The 25,920-nt window shown below is 46.9% G+C and overlaps 1 protein-coding gene across 1 annotated transcript in view; it reads left to right on the top strand.

Moving 5' to 3' along the window:
- The first annotated feature begins 3,056 nt into the window (after window positions 1-3,056).
- The window catches only part of CEP250 (centrosomal protein 250), a 55,503-nt gene continuing 32,639 nt past the window's right edge, over window positions 3,057-25,920 (top strand). The window contains exons 1-10 of the mRNA XM_049779102.1: window positions 3,057-3,086; window positions 9,123-9,400; window positions 9,760-9,816; window positions 13,257-13,339; window positions 13,561-13,726; window positions 15,790-15,896; window positions 16,107-16,358; window positions 19,600-19,696; window positions 21,575-21,676; window positions 22,110-22,271. Of these exons, the coding sequence (XP_049635059.1) occupies window positions 9,215-9,400; window positions 9,760-9,816; window positions 13,257-13,339; window positions 13,561-13,726; window positions 15,790-15,896; window positions 16,107-16,358; window positions 19,600-19,696; window positions 21,575-21,676; window positions 22,110-22,271 (1,212 nt within the window). The 5' untranslated portion in view covers window positions 3,057-3,086; window positions 9,123-9,214. The remainder of the gene's footprint in view (window positions 3,087-9,122; window positions 9,401-9,759; window positions 9,817-13,256; window positions 13,340-13,560; window positions 13,727-15,789; window positions 15,897-16,106; window positions 16,359-19,599; window positions 19,697-21,574; window positions 21,677-22,109; window positions 22,272-25,920) is intronic.

The raw sequence follows: 25,920 nt of genomic DNA, 5'->3' as shown, positions 1-25,920 counted from the left end.
TAGGGAGCAAAGTTACTTATTTTTACACATAAGTTTACTCATTTTTCTGCTCTGGCCCAGTTAAGCTATTTTATTATGCTTTAATGTGATTTCCTAATTGCTATTAGTATATTTTTACACAATAATATTATATAATAGGTGTTCAATTAATGCTTTTGGGTGAAGAATAAATGAACAAGAGAATGAATAAAGAAAACTGCACCCTCCAAGATGAAAATCAAGGATTGGAGAGATAGATTAAAGGACTAGAATGTATACTTCACAGGTAGGAGACTAGAATAATCCTTGAAACCTCATGATCCATGAGGAGGAAGCAATCCCTAAATAATGCATTAGGTGTAGCCACTTAATACCATCAAGTATGGCTCAAAATCAAAATACTACTCTAGAGGCCAGAAATAATAAAGAAGATAATATGCACTTCCAGGAGCGATCCCTGAACATAGAGCCAATAGTAAGTCCTGAACACTGCTGGTTGTGACCTAACAGCGAAAACAAGACAAAAATACTATACTACTACTACTACTACTACTACTACTACTACTACTACTACTACTACAACAAGTGAAAAAGATAAAAAGGTAGACTCAGGGGCTGGAGCAGTGGCACGAAGTGGTAAGGTGTTTGCCTTGCCAGTGCTAGCTTAGGATGGATCACGGTTCGATGCCCCAGTGTCCCATATGGTCACCCAAGCCAGGAGTGATTTCTGAGCACATAGTCAGGAGTAACCCCTGAGCATCACTGGGTGTGGCCCAGAAAACCAAAAAAAAAAAAAAAATAGACTCAAAGGAATAAAATGCATGGTTTGCATGAGGAGCCCAGCCTAGATCCCTGGTCCCTCAGCACTACCAAGAGTGACCCCTGAACATTGTACCAGGATCACCACACCACAATCACCACAAGGTATAGAGACAATGACAATAATAAAGATCAGGGATTAGAGAGATAGTACAATGGGTACTTTTGCCTTGCATGTGGTCAACCTGAATTTGATCCCTGGTATCCCCTATGGTCCTCTGAATACCATCAGGAATAATTTTTAAGTGCACAGCAAGGAGTACCCTAAGCATCATTGGGTATGGCCCTAAAATTAAACAAACAAAAAAGATCAATACAGTTTGGTTTTAATTCCCTGCCAACACACTTACTACTTATCAGTATGTCTTGGTATAAATGATCAAGCAGTAGAAATTCCGTGCTATTCTTGTAGTATATGAAAAAGTTTCCATAAGATTATCCTTGGAATTGTTGTAAAAGTGTTTCCTTAGGATTGTTCTGTGACTATTGCCCCACCTAGCCCTTCCAGGTGGGGCGCTGTGGAGTTGGCAATAAATAGCTTGATGGACAGGGGAGAGGGGCCCTTCTGCGAAAGCTGCCGGCTGCAGGAGGATTCTCTGGCTCTCTTTGCCCAATCTTTTACACCCTATCCTTCTTGTCTGTGTGGATTATTATTTGCTGCAGATAAATATTACCAAGGTCTTCCCCCGAAAGGGGACAAGGGGATGGGAAGTAATTTCTCATTCTGGGGACTGTTCTTGGATTCACAAATACCCAGTAAAGTTAACAGCGAAGATACCTTACAATTCTTTATCAATTTATTTGTTTAGTTTTGAGCAACAGCTGGCATTCCTCAGGACTTACTCCTAGCTTTGTACTTGACAGTTGAGTTGCCTCCAGTTTTGGTTGGAGACTATGCCAGGTTAGTGCCTGAAATTAAATGTGGGCCTTCCATATGCCAAGCTTGCACTCAGCCCTTTGAACTATCTTCCCAGCCCATGGATGTATTTCTGTGTGTGGGGGAAGTTGTGTCACATGTGCTCAAGACTTACTCCTGGGGCCGGGCGGTGGCGCTAATGGTAAGGTGCCTGCCTTGCCTGCTCTAGCCTCGGACGGACCGCGGTTCGATCCCCCGGCGTCCCATATGGTCCCCCAAGCCAGGAGCGACTTCTGAGTGCATAGCCAGGAGTAACCCCTGAGCATCACCGGGTGTGGCCCAAAAACCAAAAAAAAAAAAAAAAAGACTTACTCCTGGCTCTTTTTGCCCTCCAGGATCACTTCTGGCAGTGCTGGGGAGTGGGCCATGTGTAGAGCCAAAGATTAAACCGAAGGTTGGGTGTCTTCTTTAAGGATATCTCTCAACCTTGGAGAAAAGTTTATCTGTTTTTTCTTTGTCAGGGTGTGGGATGGAGGTGGAGGTGTTTGTGTTGGGGAAACCACCCAGGTATGCACAGGGCTTATTCCTGATTCTATGCTCAGAGATCACTCCTAGCAAGCTCGAATAGGGGATGGGTGGAGGCATATATGTGGCCAGGAATTGAATCTGGGTGGAACACATGCAAGGAAAACACCAGGGGATTCTCAGAGAATCTGATGCTCTCTTCCTTCAGCCTCCACCATCACTAAACATGGTTCAACATCAAACACACATTGCATTAGAACATCTTTTAAATCTGGGAGGTAGGACAATTGTCAAGAAGTGAGGGATGATACTAAATATATTCACGGCCAGAGAGATAGTACAAATATGTGCAAGGAAAGCGTTGTAACTGCTGTACTGAACAATGCTCCTAGTACAGGTGTGGCCTCGAAGCAAAGCAAAACTCTATATGGGAATTGCGTGCTTAAATGCAGACCATGTTTCTTAGGAAGCTCTCTAGAGCCGGGTATATGGCTCAAAGATAGATGCATGAGATACTACATGTTGTATCCTCGGAACCGCTAAAGACCAAGTTTTCCATTTTGTTATTTTCATTTTATGTTTTACAGCATACGTAGAAATCATAGAGAAACTGCAGTCTCCCCAAAGCAAAGGGAGCCCTCTACATGTGGTCGAAAACACTTGTGTGCATTGATGGCGCTGCCTGACGCTACTTGGAGCTTTGGGATTTAAAAGGGGAAAAAAACCCAAAAACTAGAACTGGTGATCTCCCAGGTTTCACGCAGCGAGTGGTGAAATCCGCGTGGACTTGTAAGTGGAGCAGTACGCAGGCGCGCCCGCCAACCCGGGGATTCACACATGCGCAATGCGCATCCTCGAAGCGACTCCGCTGCCAGTACTCAACATGGCGGAAGCCCGCCGCGGAGGGGTGAGCTCGAAACGCGCCGGCGCCTCGGGGGGCGGAGCCTCGCCAAGGGCGGGAGTTCGGGGGCGGGGCTCCCGCCACGGCCGGCCTGAGCCGCGGCTTCGGCCTCTCGGCCTCCGAGGAGCTCCCCGGGCGCCTGCGGGAGCCCGTGCGCGGTGAGGTGGGGCTCGCGGGCAGGTGGGAGGTTCCCGGGAACGGCCGGGCTCCTGGAGGCCGGGCCGCGTCGGACGCCCGCGGGAGTTCGGCTCGGGCCGCGGCCTCAGGCTGCGAGCGACGAGGCCCACGAGCGGGGCCAAGACCCGACGACCCAGGGCCTCGGGTGCAGCCGCCGCCGCCGCCGCCGCCGCCCGCTCTGGGCTCCCAGAGGGTCCTTCCAGCTCTCGTCCCGCATCTCGTAGTTTGGAGGCCCCCCGCTTTTGCATGCCATCTGCCCTCCGAAAGCCACCCTGGAACGCGGGGTCTCCCCAGCCCACTCCGAGATCGTTTCCTTGGAATCCTCCCCAACCGCTTTCCGGGTGTTGCAGTCATTGCACGGAGTCTCTGCTCCTGCCCCTCTTCATGCACTTGTCGGCGTGGAACGCCAGACTTGTTCTCTCCAAGGCTCTAGCTAGCAGGTTTAGCACACGAAGAGCGCAGCGAATACTTACTGACTCAGTAGTCACCTCGTGTCCGCTGTTTATTACACCCAAAGTCCTAGGCAATGAGAAAAGAAGCCGTTGTGAAGGGCTGGAGAGACAGTACAGGGGGTGCAGGCACTTGCCGTGCACTCCTCTGACCAAGGTTCCATCCTAGGCATATCCCGTCCACCAGAAGTAACACCTGAATGCAGAGCCAGGAGTCACCCCTGAACAGCATCGGGTGTCACCCCTTCTTAAAGCAAACAAACAGAAAAAGAGGGGAATTGTTTATTCTCCAGCATTATGTTTTATGCATAAAGTCATGCAGGCACTCATCTTTTTGTCTAGGGTCTCACAACTAATAAGTTGTTTTGTTTTGACCCAAAAAAAGGGTGGCTGTTTGTTTGGAGAGAGTCCGGGGCTCTGCAAACTACCTGAGCTGCTTCCTATTAGAAAGTGGCAGGCCTGGGGCCCGGAGAGATAGCACAGCGGTGTTTGCCTTGCAAGCAGACGATCCAGGACCTAAAGGTGGTTGGTTCGAATCCCGGTGTCCCATATGGTCCCCCGTGCCTGCCAGGAGCTATTTCTGAGCAGACAGCCAGGAGTAACCCCTGAGCAACGCAGGGTGTGGCCCAAAACAAAACAAAACAAAAATAAACAAAAGAAAGTTGCAGGCCTGTCAAAAGTTTGTCAGCTGTTCCACTTGTGATTTGGTGTGGGTTACCTTGTGTCCTTACGTTTTGTGCATTCAATAAGATAGTTGGTGAGTACCTGCTCTACACTAAGCACTGTTTGATGGTAACAGCTGATCAGCCCAAAGTGGTCAAGAGCAAATCACATAACGTCATGGGGAAGGATTTTCAGGGGAAGAGACCCTGCTGTGTTTTTGGGGCTCAGTGTGTTCCAAGCACTTATTGCAAAGAAGACAATGAAAACAAGGAGCCAGGGATGTGGCTGGAAATGATAGAGAATATGCCTAGTATGTACGAAGCCCAGGATCAGTTCCTTTCACCTTGCCCCTACTTCCAGTGTGGCCCCTGCAACAGCTAGCCACAATAACAATGTTTCATCACCAGGCCATACCTGGCGATGCTCAGGGCTTACTCCTGTGTCCAGGGACCAGTCCTGGCAGGGCTCCATATGTGATGCCAAGGAGCAAACCTGGTTGGCCCCATTCAAGGCAAGGATCTTTTTCACTGTTCTGTCTCTTTGGCCCAAGTTGTCACTGTCTTAAAAGGATCATTTTGACTACCCTGTAGATAAGAACTCATTTTGGAAACCAGGGTGGAAGCATTACAACCATCTTGGAAGCTTTTGCAGTAATCCAACTGTATTCATTTTCTGTTGCTATGAAGAAAGTTCCTCTAAGATTTGGCAGGTTAAAACAGTAACCATGGGCCCGGGGAGATAGCACAGCGGCGTTTGCCTTGCAAGCAGCTGACCCAGGACCTAAGGTGGTTGGTTCGAATCCCGGTGTCCCATATGGTCCCCCGTGCCTGCCGGGAGCTATTTCTGAGCAGACAGCCAGGAGTAACCCCTGAGCACTGCTGGGTGTGGCCCAAAAACCAAAAAAAAAAAAAAAAACCAGTAACCATTTTTTATATTCATACAGTTGCAGGTCAGAAATGCAGGGAGCAACTTAGTGTGGATTTTTGTTTGTTTTGTTTTGGGGCCACACCCAGCAGTGCTCAGGAGGTTTCCCCTTGCTCTGCACTCAAAAATGGCTCTTGGGAGCCCAGAAAAATAGCATAGCGATAAGGTGTTTGCCTTGCACGAGACCAACATAGAACAGACCCAGGTTTGATTCTCAGCATTCCACGTGGTCCCTCAAGCCTGCCAGGAGCAATTTCTGAGCACAGAGCCAGGAGTAACTCCTGAACGCTGCCAGGTGTGACCTAAAAACAGACAAACAAATGAAAAATTGCTCTTGGCAGACTCAGGAGATCATATGAAATGCTGGGTGTGCAAGCCTATGTGCAAGGCAAACACCCTACTTGCTGTGGCTATCATTCTGGCCTAGCATGGGCATTTTCAGCTTGGAATCTTTCAAAGATTGCAATCCAGCCTCCAATCTTTAATGGTTGAGGCCACTTCACTATGATCTGATGTGTTGAAACAGGGTGTTGGCAGGAGGCATCTTTCTTGCATAGGACTGCCTGGTTGTCCTCCGGGCAGGGCACCTGCTTCCCCCAAATGAGAGGAAGTCAGAGTATGTGAGGAGCTCCTGGTACCTTTTATGATCTTGTCTTGGAAGTCACTTCTGCTTGACTCTACTCTGTTCCATCCCCAGCACCAGGGGAAGTAAAGGAAATCTCTTAAAGGGAGGAGTATCTAGGAATTTGTGGGCAGTCCTTCAAGTCTGCACCAGGTAGGGAGAGTGCCTTGGCTTAGGATGGTGGTCAGATCTACTAGAGCCAACGTGTTTGCTGATGATAAGGTGGAGAATGGAATAGACATGATTGAGACTTGGGCTTAAGTCATTAGAGCTGAGAATTGCCCTTTTCTGAAGTGGGAACAAAGCAGGAATTCACCTTTAGATAGGGTAGCTTTGTGGCTTTCAGGCATCTCCATTCAGAAATTAGATAAGTATTTGTTTTTTTCAGGTTTTTTTTCCGTGTTTTTGGGCAACACATTGTGATGCTCCAGGGTTACTCTGGCTCTCTAATTCAGTCATCACTCCTGGTGGTGCTTAGAGGATCATATAGGGTGCTAGGATCAAATCCAGGTCAGTCACATGCAGGACAAATGCCTTACTTATTCTTTTTGTTTGTTTGTTTGCTCAGGGGTTACTCCTGGCTGTCTGCTCAGAAATTGCAAATTGCTCCTGGCAGGTATGGGGGACCATATGGGACGCTGGGATTCGAACCAACCACCTTAGGTCCTGGATCGGCTGCTTGCAAGGCAAGCACCGCTGTGATATTTCTCCAGGCCCTGCCTTACTTATTCTTTTTTTTTTTTTTTGTGGTTTTTGGGTCACACCCGGCAGTGCTCAGGAGTTATTCCTGGCTCCAGGCTCAGAAATTACCTCATGCATGAAAGGCAAACGCCTTACCTCCATGCTATCTCTCCGGCCCCCCCAAAAAATTTTACAGGTTTTTTTTTTGGGGGGCCCACACCCATTTGACGCTCAGGGGTTACTCCTGGCTATTCGCTCAGAAATCACCCCTGGCTTGAGGGGGACCATATGGGACACCAGGGGATCGAACCGAGGTCCGTCCTACGCTAGCCCTTGCAAAGCAGACACCTTACCTCTAGCGCCACCTTCCCAGCTCTTATTCTTAATAATAACATTATTGCCCCAAGTGTTTGCATTTAATACAGGAACATGGAGGATGGAGAGATAGTGCAGAAGTGAAGGCACTTGCCTTACATGATGCCATGATGCTACACACACCCTGTTCTCCTGAGGACTCTTTTATCAATGAACTTGGTACACCAGGCTTGATAGTTCAGTATTGAGGCCCAATGACATAGCATAGCTTGGGCCCAGACGGAGCCCAGAAGTGCTAGAGTGTCCTCCAGGGCTATACCAGGCATTACCATGTGGTGAATTGAACTGATATCCCCCACCCCTGCTCCCTGTGGTAATTCCCTGTCCCCAGACTTTCCCTTTTATTTATTTGTTTGTTTTTTGTTTTTGGGTCACACCTATCGGCACTCAGAGGTTACTCCTGGCTTTATGCTCAGAAATCACTCTTGGCGGGCCCAGAGAGATAGTACAGCGGTGTTTGCCTTGCAAGGAGACGATCCAGGACCTAAGGTGGTTAGTTCGAATCCCGGTGTCCCATATGGTCCCCTGTGCCTGCCAGGGGCGATTTTTGAGCACAGAGCCAGGAGTAACCCCTGAGTACCGCCGGGTGTAGCCCAAAAACCAAAAAAATTAAAAAAAAAAAAAAAAAAAAAAGAAATCACTTTTGGCAGGCTCGGGGGACCATATGAGTTGCCAGGGATCGACCTGAGTCAGCCACATGTAAGACAAATGCTCTAACTGCTGTGCTATCACAGACTTTACCTTTTTTTTTTTTTTTTTTTTTTTTTGGTGGTTTTTGGGTCACATCCGGCAGTGCTCAGGGTTTTTTCCTGGCTCCATGCTCAGAAATTGCTCCTGGCAGGCACAGGGGACCATATGGGATGCCGATTCGAACCGATGACCTTCTGCATGAAAGGTAAACGCCTTACCTCCATGCTATCTCTCCGGCCCCAGACTTTACCTTTTTTGAGGGACACTGAAACCCTCCTTTGTTTTTATTCTGCTGTGCTTGGAGGTCACTCCTGATAGTGTTTAGGGACCATGTGGTGCCAGGGATCAACCCTAGTGCTTCACACATACAAGAAAAATACTCTACCCCTGGGGCCCGGAAAGTGGCGCTAGAGGTAAGGTGTCTGCCTTGCAAGCGCTAGCTTAGGACAGACCGGACCTCGGTTCGATCCCCGACGATTTCTGAGCGCATAGCCAGGAGTAACCCCTGAGTGTCAAATGGGTGTGGCCCAAAAACCAAAAAAAGAAAAAAGAAAAAAATACCCCTGAGCCACATAACTCACCCCTTTATTTTTTTGAGACACACCATGGTGCTGGGGAACCTTGGGTTCCTGCATGCACTGCATAGATTTAGATTTCTGAGCTATTTCCCTGGCCCTGTCTTAGTTTTTTCAAGACTTTGGAACCCTGGAGCCAGAGCAGTGGCACAGCAGTAGGGTGTTTGCCTTGAACACGGCTGACCTAGGACAGACTGCGGTTTGATCCCCTGGCGTCCCATATGGTCCCCCAAGCCAGGAGCAATTTCTGAGTGCATAGCCAGGAGTAACCCCTTAGCATCCACTGGATGTGGCCCAAAAACCAAAAAACAAAGCAAAACAAAACAAAAAAGACTCTGGAATCCTATAGTACAGAAATCTCTTTTCTTTGTCCAACCCTGCTTTGCTAGGGCTACTGGCATAAAGAGTAGTGAAAAGTAATCTAGTTTAAAGCTTACGGTTAATTTAATTGTTTGGATAGTCATTCAATGTCAGTTTGAGATAATTGCCTCATGGCCTGTGTTGATAAATAAAAGGGTAGGGATCAGACTAGCAAAGAATGCGTAAGAAATGATCGGTTTTACATAGTAAGGATATTTATTAGTTTTATAAATGGGTAGGAAGGCTATTGCTACTGGTAGAATGAATACTGATAGTGTGGCTAATATAAAAGTTAGGAAGCAGTTGATTACTTTTATTTGGAGTTGCACCAATTTTTTGGTTCCTAAGACCAACAGATAACTCCTATCCTTTAAAAGTGTGAAAAAGCCATGCGCTTAAGCATGGAAGCATGAATTAGCAGTTCTTGCAGTCTTTCTCGGTAAATAAGAAGATTTCAGCTCCCTGAAGATATGTTGCATGAGCCTGAGTCGATTCATTCAGCTCCACCATGTGATTTGGTCCCCAGCCCGAGAAACGGTTGCAGTGGCACAGGATGACCAGAGACCCTCCTGGAATGAGCAGCCACAGGGGCCTTTATGCTCACTAACAGGCACCTCCATGGAGACAGGCAGCGCCAACATCAACACTATGAGGCCCCAGTCCTTGCAGCTTGTACTGGAGGAGCAGGTGCTGGCCCTGCAGCAACAGATGGCAGAGAACCAGGCCATCTCCTGGAGGAAGCTGAAGAGCTCCCAGGAGGCACAGCAGAGGCAGGCAAGCTTGGTGAGGAAGCTACAGGCCAAGGTGAGGCAACCTTCCTCTAGAGAGGGGTAAAGGGGGGGGTATACTGGAGTTGAGGAGGAGAGGGGCTGCAGGGGAAGAAGCACATGGTAGAAATTTCCTGTACAGTCTTCCTTTTTGCTCACAAATATTCCATGAGAGATGGATTCTATCCCTTTTCTTTATTTCCTAAGGACAAAAATAAACAAAAAACAACTTTTCACTGGGGGCTGGAGTGATGGTGGTAGAGCGCTTGCCTTCTACATCATCACTCATTCTCCCACTCTGTCTGAGGTTGTCTGTGTACCCTCTAGAGACCTTTGATTTGGGCTGTTAATGTGCCTGCCAGGTCCAATGCCCACAATCTGCTCTCATTACATCAGGTGTTACAGTACCGAAACTGGTGCCAAGATCTGGAGAAGCGGCTAGAAGCCACTGGGGTGAGTGAGATTAAGTTCTGGGCTTGCCTAAACCCTCAGAGATGATGCTTAGTAGACTTTATCAGCAGACTGAGGGTGACTGGGCACATAGGTAGGTAAAGAAATCCATGTTTGTTGGTAGAAATATCTTCTTGGTGGGGAGAGGCTTGGCCACATCTGGTGGTACTTAATAGCTTAATCTGGCCTTATTTTAATTTTCTTTGTTTAAATTGATTTGGGGGGGGGGGTTTACACCCGGCAGCACTCAGGGGTTCCTCCTGGCTCTGCACTCAGAAATTGTTCCTGGCAGGCTCGGGGGACCATTTGTGATGCCAGGATTCGAACCAACGTCCTTCTGCATGCAAGGCAAACGCCCTACCTCCATGCTATCTCTCTGGCCGCTAAATTGATTTTTATTTTTTTTTAGCTGCTGGCTTGTGGATCACTGCTGCTTCTTGGGTGTGAAAGGATTACAAGTCACTGCTTTATTTTATTTTGGGGGAAGGTTGGGTCACACCCTGCAGCGCTCAGGGGTCACTGGCTCTACGCTCAGAAATCGCTCCTGGCAAGCTCTGGGGACCATATAGGATGCCGAGATTTGAACCACCAACCTCCTGCATGCAAGGCAAATGCCTTTACCTCCATACTATCTCGCCAGCCCCACAAGTCACTGCTTTAAATCTTGAATATGTACTCAACAAACCCTCCTCAGAGAGTAGCTATTAAAGAAATGAAAAACAAAACAAAACCAGAAAATAGAATGAAAAACATCCACTATAAAGCGGCAAGCTATCCATGACATAAGGTGCTTGGCTTGGCACTGCTGGTGGTGCTGGGGAACCAAATTGAGGTCCAGCAAGCCTAGTGCCTTACCACCCAAAATATCTCTGTGATTTGGTAGGAATATCATTTGAGGGGATGCAGAGAGATTGGATAGGGTGTTTGCCTATATGCAGCCAATCTGGATTCAGTCTTCAGCACCCCATATGGTCTTCTGACCACCAACAGGAAATAGTCCTGACCTTGACGACTCCTTGACTACAGAACCGGGAGTAGGCCCTGATCAGTGCTGAGCAGGACCAAAAACAAAAAAAGAAATAAAAATCAAAACGTTTTCTTTAGTCTTTGGAACTATTGTATGGATGCCTTCCCTGAATCTATCTTACTGGCTATTGAGATTCTAACTCTTTGCTTTGTGATGGGAAAATGCAGGCTGAGAAGTCCTAATGCTATTAAATTAGGGTGGTGGAAAAGAAAAAGATTTACGTTTTCTTCCAGAAGGAGTCAGTGTTTATCTGAGAGAAAGATACAGCCCCAGAGCTTGTTTATTAGCACCTGAGGGATAATACAAGAATAAAGGCACTTGCCTTGCGATGGCTGACCCCAGTCTGATCTCTGCCACGGCTTAGTCCCCTGAGCATCACAGGATGTGACGCCAAAGCCAAACAAAAGGCCTGTTTGTGACTGGGACTTATTTATGCTGTTGCCATAGTTCCAGCTCCCTCTTGGCACCTTCACACATTCCCCTCAGATAGGTTCTAGCAAAGAAGGCTGTTCTATGTAGGTCAGATGCCCTGGGTGCTGTCACAGAATCTTGCCTCTCCATCTGCAGAGCCACCTCAGGGGAATACTGTCACCTTTGTTTTTTTGCTGAAGACTTTGTGGCACAAATTCAGTAACTTCTCAGCATACAAACATTAGTGTAAGAAGTCATGGAACCAGAGCAATAGTACAACATGTAAAGTGTTTTCACATGATGGATGCAGGTTTGATTCCTGGCATCCCATATGGTCCCCCAAGCACCACCAGGAGTGATTCCTGTGTGCAGAGCCAGGAGTGGCCCAAAACAAAAGAAGTTAAGGTCATTTAGTGGAAGATTTTTTGCTTATTTTCCTTCCTTCCTTCCTTCCTTCCTTCCTTCCTTCCTTCCTTCCTTCCTTCCTTCCTTCCTTCCTTCCTTCCTTCCTTCCTTCCTTCCTTCCTTCCTTCCTTCCTTCCTTCCCTCCTTTCCTCCTTCCTTCCATCCTTCCTTCCTTCCTTCCTTTCTTCCCTCCTTTCCTCCTTCCTTCCTCCTTCCCTCCCTCCCTCCCTTTTTTCCATTCTTTCTTCCTTCCTTTTTTTTTTTTTGGTTTTTGGGCCATACCCGGCGGTGCTCAGGGGTTACTCCTCGCTGTCTGCTCAGAAAGAGCTCCTGGCAGACACTTAGGACCATATGGGACACTGGGATTCGAACCAACCACCTTTGGTCCTGGATCAGCTGCTTGCAAGGCAAACACCGCTGTGCTATCTCTCCGGGCCCTCCGTCCTTCTTCCTTTCCTTCCTTCCTTTCTCTTTCCCTCCCTTCCTTTTTTCCTTCCTTCCTTCCTTCCTTCCTTCCTTCCTTCCTTCCTTCCTTCTTCCCTCCCTCCCTCTCTTCCTTCCTTCCTTCCTTCCTTCCTTCCTTCCTTCCTTCCTTCCTTCCTTCCTTCCTTCCTTCCTTCCTTCCTTCTTCCCTCCCTCCCTCCCTCTCTCCCTCCCTCCCTCCCTCCCTTCCTTCCTTCCTTCCTTCCTTCCTTCCTTCCTTCCTTCCTTCCTTCCTTCCTTCCTTCCTTCCTTCCTTCCTTCCTTCCTTCCTTCCCTCCTTCCCTTCCATCCTTCCTTCCTTTGTTGTTTTGGGCCATACCTAGCAGTGGTCAAGGCTTACTCTTGACTTTACACTCAAGGATCACTCCTGGTGGTCACAGAGAACCTTATGGCATTCTGAGGATTGAACCCAGATCTGTGGCATGTAAGACAAATGCTCTGCCCACTGTACTATCTCTTCAGCCCCATTTCATATTTGTTTCTCTTGGGGTTTTTTTTTTTTGGGGGGTGGGGGAGTGAAGGGAGGACACATCGGTGCACTCAGAGGTTATTCCTGTCTCTGCACTCAGAAATCACTCCTGGCAGGCTCGGGGGACCATATGGGATGCCAGGGATCAAACTCAGGTTGGCTGTGTGCAAGGCAAAAATGTCTTACCCACTGTACTATCAATCTGACCCTTAAGTTAAAAATTCTTTTCCCTTCTTTTTTTTTTTTTTTTTTTTTTTGGTTTTTCGGGCCACACACCTGTTAGATGCTCAGGGGTTACTCCTGGCTACACGCTCAGAAATTGCCCCTGGCTTGGGGGGACCATATGGGATGCCGGGGGATCGAACCGTGGTCCTTTCCTTGGCTAGCGCTTGCAAGGCAGACACCTTACCTCTAGCGCCACCTCGCCGGCCCCTCTTTTTCCTTCTAAATGACCTTTTTACAGTAAAGAATCCTAGTTTACTTTTGAAAGAGAAATAGCATGGATTTGCTCTCCAGGTGTAGTGACTGGGGAAAAAAGTGTATTGCTAACAAAAAGAATAGGGACTTGTGCATCAGAGGGCGTTGGGACGCAGGCCAGAGTAACGTGCTCTTCGGCAGTATATATGGCTTGTCTCTTGTCTGACTCAGGGATCACTCCCTCAGAGGTGGGAAAGCGCAGACGAACCAAACCTGGAACAGCTGCTAATGCGACTGGAGGAGGAGCAACAGAGGTGATGGGCCCCAAATTCTCTGATCTGGGTGACTGGCCAGGGGTGGAGAATGCTGATGGGAAACCTATGCTGAGCTCTAATGTGGATTAAAACCTTGGATGTCAGCTTTAATCCGCCCAGTTCCAGGCACGGAAAATTCCTGGGGTGGTCATTGTACTTCCAAGAGGCAAAGGGTTGGACCCTCCCTCCACTTTGTGCTTACTCACCCCTCCCCAACACAGGTGTGAGAGTCTAGCTGAGGTAAATACCCAACTTCGGCTGCACGTCGAGAAAGCAGATGTGGTAAATAAAGCCCTTCAAGAAGATGTGGAAAAATTATCAGTGGACTGGAGTCGGGCCCGGGACGAACTCATTAGGAAGGAGAGCCAGTGGCATATGGAGCAAAAGGTAGGAGGGCCAGGGTCCTGGAGCTCTTAGAAGAGAGCTGGGTCTACTGAGCTTTGATTGCCCTGGATAGTGACAGAAGGATTCATAGCAGCTGAACTGTCTTGGTTCAAATTTCTAGTCCTCCTTATGCACCACTCATGCTGGCAGCTTTGCCCTTACCTTTAACAGTCTTGCCCTTACCTGCTTCATCAGATTTGGTTTTGTTTTTTGTGCCACACCTGACAGTGCTCATGGCTGACTCCTGGTTCTCTGCCCAGGAACACTGCTTGTGTAGGTTCAGGGTACCAGATAGGATGCCAGGAATCAAAGTGAGGTCAGCTGCTTGCAAGGCAAGCACCCTACCTACTGTACTGTCACTCCAGTCCCTGATCATGTTTTTTGGTGTGACACTCAAAGAAGTAGCTCTTCCTGCAGAATGACTAGAATAGGTTTTAGAGGAATCTGAGCACTTGTGACTCTCCTTGTCTATAGATCTAGATGCTAAGGAATTAACTTCCAGGCAGGAGTCTTGCTTGCTTGGAGTGATCTTAGGTTCAATCCCATGCCTGGTTCCCTGAGTCCTAGAGCCAGGAGTACCCCTGAATGCTGTCTGGTATGACCTCAAAACAAACAAAAATTGGGGTTAGAGCTATAGGACTGCTGACAGAGTGTTTGCCTTGCACGCGGCCAACCTGAATTTGATCCCCAGCATCCCATATAGTCTCCTAGGCCTCACCAGAAGTGATCTCTGAGCACAGAGGCAGGAGTTAGCCTAAACACATCAGGTGTAACCCCAAAATGAATAATTATAAAAATAATAACAATATGGGGCCGGGTAGGTGGCGCTGGAGGTAAGGTGTCTGCCTTGCAAGCGCTAGCCAAGGAAGGACCTCGGTTCGATCCCCCGGCGTCCCATATGGTCCCCCCAAGCCAGGGGCGATTTCTGAGCACATAGCCAGGAGTAACCCCTGAGCATCAAACGGGTGTGGCCCAAAAACCAAAAAAAAAAAATAATAATAACAATATTTAATAAAAATTAATTATGAAATAAGTAGTAATCAAAACTGAATGAGGGAAGAACCAGCAAGGAACCCCGGGGGTTGGGGGCAAGATCTTTCAGATCCCAGGCAAAGGAAACTAATGTTTCCTATGCCCAAATTCTAAATTGGAACACTCAGCTCTCCTCATTTCTTCTCTCCTCCTTCTGTGCTAGGCATTTTTCTATATGGTGTCATTTAATTCTCAATGTAAGTCCTTGTTAAAAACAGCAATAGCCGGGCCCGGAGAGATAGCATTTGCCTTGCAAGCAGCCGATCCAGGACCAAAGGTGGTTGGTTCAAATCCCGGTGTCCCATTTTGTCCCCCGTGCCTGCCAGGAGCTGTTTCTGAGCAGACAGCCAGGAGTAACCCCAGAGCACCACCGGGTGTGACCCAAAAACCAAAAAACAAAACAAAACAAAAAAACCAGAAATAGCCATGATTTGTTTATCTCTGGCTCATCTGGCCCTGAGGAAGGCTTTTTTTTTTTTTTTGGTTTTTGGGTTGCACCCACAGCGCTCAGGGGTTACTCCTGGTTCTATGCTCAAAAATCGCTCCTGGCAGGCTCGGGGGACCATTTGGGATGCCAGGATTCGAACCATCCTCCTGCATGAAAAGCAAATGCTTTACCTCCAGGCTATCTTTACGGCCCTGGAAGGCCTTATTCTATTGTGGGCTTTGGAATCCCACTGCCCTCATAACAAACTCTTCTGTATAACTTAGCTGTTATAACTTAACCCAGTCACAAGTACTACCTTCTCAGTCTGTCCTTCCTATCCCCAGTTAACAGGAGAAACTCAAGCCTCCTGGGATGGTAAAAAATAGCGCTCTGCTCTTTGGTGTTACCTGGGTTTCTGAATATACATTTGGGGGGGGGGGTTATTATTTGGGAACTACACCCAGCAGTTGCTTAGGGCTTACTTCTGGCGCTGTGCTAAGGGATCACTCCTAATGGGGCTTGGGGGACCATAGTGCACAGGAATTGGGCTGGAGTCAACTACAAGCAAGGCAAGCACCTAACCTTTGCACCATGTCTTTGCACACAGTTCTTCAAGGGCTACCTGAAAGGGGAGCATGGTCGTCTCCTTGGTCTGTGGCGGGAGGTGGTAGATTTTCGACGCCGCTTTCTGGAAATGAAGTCAGCCACAGACAGGTGAGTCTGGGTTTGCCAAGAGATCTTGTCCCTGTGGATTTTGCCTTTTGGGTGGTGGGCAACTGGTGGTGGGCTAGCGGGACTCTAGCTGAAGGGGTGCCGGGTAGTAGAAAGTTAGGAGAATTTAGATGTTTTCTCCGACCTACTGCAGGCTTCCCAAGGTCTGGTCCCTCTCTCTGAGAGTCCCACTCTTTCCTTGTTTGTACCCAGAGATCTGATGGAGCTAAAGGCAGAACATGTGAAGCTCTCTGGGTCCCTGTTGACCTGTTGTCTGCGCCTAACTGTGGGAACACCATCGAGAGATCCCAACAGTTCTGGAAAACAGGATGGGAAAGAACCAACGCAGGTGCTGCTGCTCCTGGCCAGGACCCAGGAGCTGGAGAAGGAAGCCCATGAAAGGAGCCTGGAACTGATTCAGCTTCGGAGTCAGGGGGAGCTGGAAAAGACCGAACTCCAGGACAGGTGAGGTGGGAAGGCAAAGGGGTGGGGAGGGGAGTCTGTAGCCCCAGCCCACCACAGAGTGCCCCAGTTCTCTGCAGCTGAGTTTCTCTCCTGTAGCCTGGCAGCCCGAGCTGCATTTGCCCTCTCAGTTCCAGCTACTGTTCCCAGACCGCCAAACACTGCCCCACCTCCTTGTCTTTGAACCTTCACCTCAAGAGCTTCTCTCCTGCTAGTCCATTAACTGTTCACATGGCACCCCTTCATGGGACATCTCTCCCCAGAACCTATGAATTTATCATGCCCGGTATCTTTTGACCTACTTATGACACTTGTCTCACTGTTAGCACATTGATTATATAGTTGGGTTTTTTTCTTTTGGAAATTTGGGCCATTTCCAGTGGTGCTGGGAAGCCTGGATCCCTCCTAGGAAAGCTAGGCCCAGCAGTATAGAGCTGGTATCAGGTTTGGTGTTTGAGCTGGTGATGTTTGGGGCCATCAGAATTATAGCTGGTGGTGTATAGGAGTGAACCATGTAGTTCTGGGGCTTGAACCTGAGACTTTGCACATGATAGGCCTGTGATTTACCACTTGAAATGCCCCCAGCATCTCGCCCAATTCTTTTTATGGAGGTTCTTAGAGGGAGACATGCGGTGACAGGGACACACACATTAGTTGTTGTTTTTTTTTTTAGTTAATCATTCATTATTTTTTGATTATAATAATTTTTTTTTTATGATGATAAGAAAGGCAGGGACAGAAGGAAATAGAGCTTCTTTGACTCTGGGCAGAGCCATTCATACCCAAAGCTTCAGTTCAGCACCACCTGGTGGTATGGTGTGCAAATTGCAGCTTGTTTTGTTTGGAGTCGTGGAGACCCTGGAAAGAATAAAGGCCATTTCAGTTTTTGGTTGGAGTGGAAAACACACACTCAGCTGTGTTCAGGGCTTACTCCCAGATCTGTATTTAACCTCTTGACTATCTTTCTGGCCTAGAAAGGCCATATTTTTTGGGGGGGAGATACGGTAAAGAGCTTGGCTTGCATTAATGAGATGCTGTATTTAGTCCCCAACACCAAAGAAAAAAATTAACAGTGGCTTCTTTTTAAAAAAATTAAAAAAACGGGGCCGGGCGGTGGCGCTCGAGGTAAGGTGCCTGCCTTGCTTGCGCTAGCCTAGGACTGACCGAGGTTCGATCCCCCATATGGTCCCCCAAGCCAGGAGCGACTTCTGAGCATCACCGGGTGTGGCCCAAAAACCAAAAAAAAAAAAAAAAGAAAAAAAAATTAAAAAAACAAGAGTGACAATGGTGTAATGGGTAGGGCAACTGCCTTCCACTCGGCTGATCCAAGACAGACCTCGATTTGAATCCCGACTTTCCACATGGTCTCCTGGGCCTGCCAGGAGTGATTTCTGGCTAAAGAACCAGGAAGAACCCCTGAGCACTGTCCGATGTAACCCCTAAACAAACAAACAAATAAAAACAATACAGGGGCCGGAGAGATAGCACAGCGGTAGGGCGTTTACCTTGCAAGTGGTCAACCCAGGGCCAAAGGTGGTTCAAATCCTGGCATCCCCTATGGTCCCCCGTGCCTGCCAGGAGCGATTTCTGAGCAGATAGCCAGGAGTAACCCCAGAGCACAGCTGGGTGTGCCCCCCCCAAATAATCAATACAAACATAAAAAGACCCTATATTTTGTTTGTTTGTTTTGGGGCCATTCCTGACAATGCTCAGGGTTTATTCCTGGCTCTGTGCTCAGGTGGGCTCAGGGAATCATATGTAGTGCTGGAGATCCAACTCAGGTCTGCTGTGTGCAAGGCAAGCTCATGACCTTCTATATTATCACTCCAATCCTCCAAAAGATCTCTTTTTCTTTATTTAGGGGCCATACTTGGTGGTGCTGGTGGTCACTTCCAACGGTGCTTGGAAGATATTGAGTTGCTCAGAATTGAACCTGGGTGCCTGGAGAGATAATACGGTGGTTATGGCCATACCTTGTATGTGACTGACCTGGGTGTGATCTCCAGCATCCCATGTGGTCCCCACGCTCTGTGCCAGGAGTGATCCCTGAGCACAGAGCCAAGAGTAACTGCTGAGCATCTCCAGGTAGGGCCCCCAAAAACAAGCAAACAAACAAAAAAGAATTTAATCTGGAACTCCTGATTGCAAAGCATGCATTCCAGTTTTTTAAAGCTGTGTCTACAGCAAAAACATATTTTAGTAAGTTTTGCATCTGTAGTGCTTTGTACTTCAATTGCAATAAAGCTGATACTTGAAAAACATTAATTGAACACTACTAATAGTAGTGTGATCACATAGTTAAGGCTCTTAGAGATGTTTTAGGATATGATTTAAAAGGGAATTGGGGAGATAGCTTTGCATGTAGGAGCCCTGGGTTCAAAACCAGGCACCATATATTTTACTCAGAATCACTAGGAGCAACATTCTGAGCACTGCCAGGTATGACCTGAAAACAATAACAAAATAAGACTTTGGGGAAAGAGGCCAGAGTGATAGCACAGCAGATAGGATGTTTGTTTGCCTTGCATGTGGCTGACCTGGGTTCAAATATATATTTTTAGGTCCAGAGATAGAGTACAGCAGATAAAGAACAGTGCTTGCTTTACATACAGCTGACCCATGTTCAATCTCTGATACCACATATGGTTCCTGAGTACCACCAGGAGTCATTCCTGAGCACATTCCTGAGATGATGACTCCAAAAATGAAATAGAATTTGCATTCAGCTATCCATGTGCAGCAAGGCACCAAACTTAGGATATTGGGTTAGGGATAATGAAGTGTGGTTCCTTTCACTCAGCTTTGAGATTCACACTGAGGAGGATGAACATAATATCCCCAAATTGTCCCTCCTGTTTCCTCTCAGAAGTCAGACTCTTGGGCTGAAGGGGCCGCGGGACTCTTCCAGGTGGCAATTCTGATACTCTTATTGACTTCAAGGTGCTTGACTTTAAGATCAAGTAGGGCCTGGAAGGGCATGGGCCAGAGCTTTCAGGCCCCCAAACTCGTGTTCCAGCCTTGCCATGTGGTAAATGCCTGTGTGTGTCTGCGTGGCTTTTGGCTCCCCTCACCCACCCCCCAATTCAAGACTATAGCCACTTGGGCTATACCTGGGCACTACCTAGGGACTCTGGGAGGCTGCAGTGGGTGTGTGTGAGTAAGTGCCCTGGGGCTGGAGTGTGACTCTTAGTGCTGGTCATTGAGTGGGCTGCCCAGGTGACATGCTGTGTGCTTTTCTTTGTAGGGTGACTGAGCTCTCTGCTCTGCTGGCCCAGTCCCAGAAGCAAAGTGAAGATCATGAACAGATGGTAAAGGCTCTGAAAGAAACCATGGAAATCCTGGTACATGATCCTTTTTTTTCTGGACAGGACTTGGGGATGGGCCTGTAGGGTTTTTTTTTTCTTACAAAGAAAATATCCCTCGAAATCCCCCAGAGCAGTAAATGGTTCAAAGATGAGCACCTACAGGCAATCCTGGTTCAATCTTGAGCACTGCTTATTTCTCTTCAAGTCCAGAGCTGGGAGTATCCCCCCAACACTGTCAGATGCAGCCCCCAAACCAATAAGTGGGTATAGTGGGTATGATTCTTGCTCTGCTGATTTGATCTCAGCATTTCAGGTGGATCCCCAAGCCCAACAGGAGTAACTCCTAAGCACAGAATCAGAAGTAAACGTTAGCATTGTTAGATGGGCCCAAAAGTAAACAAACAAACAAAAAACCAAACAAGTAAAAGTCCCCCAAAGTAACACCACTTAATCTTGGCTAAATCTGAAAAATAATGTATTTTTTAGTCAGTTAATGAATACTTAGCGTCTCTTCTGAATTCCTGGGAGACCACAGTGGTATGTGTATGCATTGTCCTTATAGGAGAGCTTGGACATGCTTTTAGTACTAGCCAAGTAGGCAAGGACTATGTGGTGAGACTCACAAATCAGACTGTGGGAAACAGCAGAGTATGGCAATGAAGATGCGCCCAATTGCAGACATGATGGCCACCTTCCCGTGTCCAAAGGGCTGACACTGGGGAAGAGAATTGACTTGATCAGTGTTTGCCAACTGGACAAAACCAGTGCCAGTGATGGAAGTAACTGACCGGTTGAATTTGGCTGAGCTAAAGTTGCCTAGTTGTGGAGTGAGGTTTGTGCCATTGAATGACTCTATCCTGAGGGGTCAGGTGGACTTGGTTCCATTTGTCTCTTCATCTAGAAAATGTCCAAGTCTGGTTTTCAGCTGAACTTACACGCATGTCCACATGCACACCCTGAGCCGCCTTCTTCTGCTGGTGTCGTCTGAACTGTTGATGCCTCTTTGGTTCCTTTTGGTCAGCAATTTGCAAATTAATATGTCTGCAGGCCCAGGTGTGTGAGCAAGTGACCTGGGTTTACTTGTCTGAATTCTGAGTTTTCCAGTGCTGTCACATTTAACCTTCTGTACTATGGGACACATCTGATAGCAGTATTATGGGGACAATGAGGTATTGGGGAAATGCGTCTGAAGAACTGTATCTCCACAGGAAGAAACACTTTCTTTGCTCATCAGTAATTATAGTCAAGAGCCAGGGAGGCTCATTTGTTTACTTTTTGTGAGAAGCAAGAAAGTCAGACATTTTTCCTGGAAAATCTTTATGTTTATAAATAAGCATTAGCTCCAATCTTTTATAGACCAAACAATATGTCTTAGCTGCACGCCTGTGTCTTCAAACTTTGACACGGTATGAGAGGCCTAAGAGGAAACCTTGAGGCGGTTGCTCAATTTGGTACTTGTGCTTTCTTGAAAGAAAGTCTGAGCCTCTAGCACCAGCTTACCCAAGGGACTCATTTTCATCCCATCTCAGCTTCACTGAACACTGCTTAGCACTGGGTTGAGTCATGGATGTGCATTTTTCTTTTTTTCTCATTTAAGTTTCAAAACAGACTGTTGGGAAAAATGTATTACTGTTATTTTTTGTTGAAGAAGGTTAAAGAGGAGGTTGCCTGCAGTTGCCAAGCTAGTAAGTTCTAGTGCAAAAGATTTCATCTAGGCTTTCTCACTTGGAGTTGCACTTCACTTGAAATCTTTAGCACTACAGTCCCAGCTTCAGTTCCATTGACTGTGTTCAGTTTTGCAAGGGAGTAAGCAGTGTGGACAGAAGAGGGGATTGAGGCTCTGGCTTGAGGGCTGGAATTGTATGTTCTCTTTTGAGAATTTGACTCATAGGCTCTATTTTGTTCCCTGTTCAGGAGGCAAATCATGCAGAGTTCATGGAGCATGAGGCATCTCTTAGTAGGAATGCCCAAGAGGAGAAGCTGTCTTTACAGCAGGTGATCCAGGAGATTACCCAGGTATTGGAAAGCCACCTGGTCAGTGACCAGCCCGGGCCTCCATATCCTCTCAGTTCTGTTGGATGTGCTTGGACTTAGAATCTTGTGGGGATGAGTTCTTGAGTGTGTCGAAGACCCTAAAGGGGAACTAAGGACTTAGAGTGCTGGCCCTGCCTGCTGGGACGGCTCTCCTAATAGCCAGCTGCACTTCTCAGGCTAGTGGCTGGATTCTTGTTTCTGTAACTGCTTTAGCCTCTTCCTGTCTTCACTGGTTCTGACCTCAGGGGGCTGCTTTACCTTGCGGCTAGTCTGGGTTTGGGAAACAAGGGTAAAGAATGAAGGAAGCAGCCATTTTGTTTCCAGGTTTTCCTCCTCCCTCCATCCCAGGAGAGCCTCAGTTGGTCCCAGCTCGGTGTCCAATATCAAGTGATGACCCTGCTATGTTGACTTTTAGGCTGTGGTGGAAGAAAGTGACAGTATGACCCAAGACAAGAGTCAAGAGAAGTCCCTGGAAATGGATGCTGATTGCCTCTCCTTCCATACTGATTCTGGAGACTCGGATAAGGCCTTGACTCTGGTGCGCTCTGTGCTGACACAGAGGCGCCAGGCTATGCAGGTGAGACTCCTTTCTTAACTTCCTCCTCAGACACAGGGGGTGTCTAGACCAATGTGTGTCTTAGCATCTTAGCTTTCCTGGTACCTTTCACCCCAGTGACAGGTCATGGGACACTTCATAAGTGTTGTGTATTGCCTATTAGAATATTTCTGTGTCTCCTGGCTGTGCTCAGGGCTTATTCCTGGCTTTGCACTCAGGAACCATTGCTGATGATGCTCTGAAGACCAAATGGGATGCCTGGTTTGGAACCTGGGCTTGGTAACCAACCGTCTTACTGTACTATCTCTCTAACACATACACTTCTATTTCTTTCTTTTTTTTTTTTTTTTTTTTTTTTTGGTAATACGCTTCTATTTCTAAATGGAAATTCCTAAATGTAATTTCCCTTATTCTGAAATTCCCTTATTCCCTGATCATAAGAATTTACCATAAGGACACAAACTAGACTTGGGACAAGTAAATTACTTTTCTCTATATACTCAATCTGGGTGCAAGGAAATATTGGCAAAGAGGGAGAATATGGAACAGGGGACTGGCCGGTGGCTTGCTGAACCAGATCTTCCTGCATCTCTTTTGCAATTGATATATTTGCACAGGATGCATTTCAGGGGATTGTTTGGACTATACCCTGCAGTGCTCAGATTACTCCTGGCTCTGTGCTCATAAATCTCGCCTGGCAGGCTCTGGGGACCTTAGGGGATGCCAGGGATTAAACCTAGGTGGTCAGGTGCAAGGCAAGTGCCCTATCAGCTGTGCTGTCAGTATTGATATCTGTTGTGGGCCAAATCTGTTCGCAAGATGCCAGCGCCTGCAAATAGATCCTTCGTGGAGTTTCGGGAAAAAATCCGTGGGGAGAGAGTGGGTACACGGATGTCGAACGACGGAAAATATGTTGTAGAAATGAATGAAACCACGCAGATTGCATGGGGACTCTCGTTAGCAGAAACGAAAGACAAATTTATTTTTTGAGCTGGTAGACTTTTAAAGGTTAGAGGCAGGGAAGAGCGGGTGCAAATTCTAGACATCAAAGAGGCTGGGAAAAGAATGAAGGACTCTAGCTTAGATTAGCATATAAAAGAGCTGAAACTGAAGGTGAAAAAAGGCAGGTTGTTTTGGGTTCGCTTTGCTTTGGGTAAAACTGAAGGAAAATGTAATTACAGGGGAGTTGGAATGTGAGGTTGGGGGGAGAAGTGAAAATTACTTAGTTTTGAGCTAAGTTTATGGAAAAACCTGAATTTAGGCGCCAAGGTAGGAAAAATTGCAGGGAGCTATTAAATGGGAGATTTTTTGGCGGGATTAGCACTGTCCTTTGTTGTAGGAAGAAATTACTAAGGCCTGATTTCTAATATTGGTTAAAAATAAAGAGAGAAATAGTTACAGCCCTTATGAAATTATGTCCAAATAATCCACGCAAAGAGTCAAGTGATTTTGACTGCTCTAAGCGGGCCTTTTTGGCAGATAATTTCTTTTTTCAGGAGAGCACTACACTTTGGTGTGTGCTTCTCCTGAGTGGGGTGTAGCAGATATCAATATGTTATTGGCCTTAGGATAGCCTTTTTTTTTTTTAAGGCATTGTGGATAACTACTTGATGTACCATTTACATTGCACATTTGGGACCTGTGCATGGGAATCATTCAGCATTCATTATGGAAATATACCCTATTGCATTTATACTATGTGTTTCTCTCTTTTTTTGGTTTTTGGGTCACACCCGGCAGTGCTCAGGGTTACTCCTGGCTCTATGCTCAGAAATTGCTCCTGGCAGGCTCTGGAGACCATATGAGATGCCAGTATTTGAACCTCCATTGTAAGGCAAACGCCTTACCTTCATGCTATCTCTTCAGCCCCTTATACTGTATGTTTCAGTAATGTGGCTTATGTGCTTGTGACCACATTCAATGATTTTGGTGTATAAATTATGCATGAGGTAACTGTACTTGCATCCTATGCTCAACCTTTGTGTGTGTGTGTGTGTGGTTTATGAATTATATGTCTTGCACCTGTATTTTTGGAATCTATAACCCTATTTGTTGGGAGCATCATGGGTTTCTTGCAGGTATCACACACATGCGTTTAAATTTTGTTTTTCCATGATACATCATGATTTATGAATTTGTACCTTGTGCTATTGCAGGATGCATCACACATCCACAACTTTATGGGCTTGTAGAATTAAATAATTAATGATGGTGCTGGATGGAGAAGGATGGAGGCCTTTCTTCTTAGGCCATGGCCACGTGGCTTCATCCCCCATCAACCAGCAGGTCTGGGGTCCAGGAAAGTGACGGGTATTGAACTCACTCACAGGCAGGCTTCAGGAAGCATCAACTTTATTCATGCCCTATCCACCACATGTGTGGCCTATATCATAACCTTTTAAGCATTCAGCCATTCTTAGCTAGCCCTGCATCTTAATTCCTTTCAGCCATTTTCTCTTTGACCTCCATGCTGGTCAAAGACCAAAAAAGCCTAATCCTCTCTGGTCAAAGCCTTATCTACCTTTTCCAAGACCCCTCCCAGGAATGGGCTGGGTCTTGCAGGTAAGGTCAAGTTACCTAGGAAGAATGGGGGAATGAGGCTTCAGGGCTTACACCTTACATCTTATGCATTTCCAGCTACATGTCCTGTACCATCTATATCAACATTCTGTTTTTTCCAGCCTGTGCTCTTTGTGTTTGCACCTGATGTCTTTTTAGCCGATGCACACTGGTGACCTCATGTCTTGCTATGTTACTACTAGCACTATGTATTTGCAAAGTTAGACTTTATTTACTTAATAACAAAACAGAACATTTCTGTGTCTGAGCCAAGGAGTAGTACCAAAAGCCACAAGGTAGCTGGGTGCTTACCTTGATTTCTTTTTCTGTCCTGTCCCCCATTTGTTTGTGGGGGAGGGGCACTTGCCTTTTATGTGATCGACCCAATTTGATCCCCAGTATCCCATAGGGTCTCCTAAGCCCCACCAGGAGTAATTCCTGAGCAGAGAGCCAGGAGTAACTCCTGAGTATGAGTAGTGTGACTCAAAAAAGTCTATTTCTCTAAAAAAAATAAAAGATAAAAACTGAAAAGACAAACAAAAACAACATAAGAGAAATAACTATTACTATCTAACACATAAATAAGGGACTATTATTGTGTTTGCTTGCTTGTGTGTCCCAGGCACCGCTTCCTAGAACCATTAATAGCATGTTGTTTAAATACAAATTAATGAGTCCTACTGTTGGTAGGGGGATGGTGAGACCTTTCTCGGCTCAGTCTGGTTCCTTAGTCCCTACGGCCTGGCAGGTCTGAAGGTTGTAGGGTGACAGCAAAGAAATTCACAAACCAGTGAGATGAAGTTTCAGGAGAAATCCAGCTTTATTACAAGGCCCTAACTACCATGTGCCAGATGTCTTCTTCTTCTTCTTCTTCTTTTTTTTTTTTTTTGGTTTTTGGGTCACATCCAGCAGTGCTCAGGGGTTCCTCCTGGCTCCACGCTCAAAAATCGCTCCTGGCAGGCTCGGGGGACCATATGGGATTCGGACCACCGACTTCTGCACGCAAGGCAAACACCTTACCTCCATGCTATCTCTCCAGCCCTGCCAGTTGGCTTCTAAGCTAAGCAGCCGCTTCACTGCTGCTCATCTTCCATCTTTGCTGCATCTTCCT

This window comes from Suncus etruscus, chromosome 9 (assembly GCF_024139225.1).
Source record: "Suncus etruscus isolate mSunEtr1 chromosome 9, mSunEtr1.pri.cur, whole genome shotgun sequence".
Lineage (NCBI taxonomy): Eukaryota > Metazoa > Chordata > Mammalia > Eulipotyphla > Soricidae > Suncus > Suncus etruscus.
Note: the sequence above shows the minus strand (reverse complement) of the source record. Positions and strands in the feature narration are given on the sequence as shown.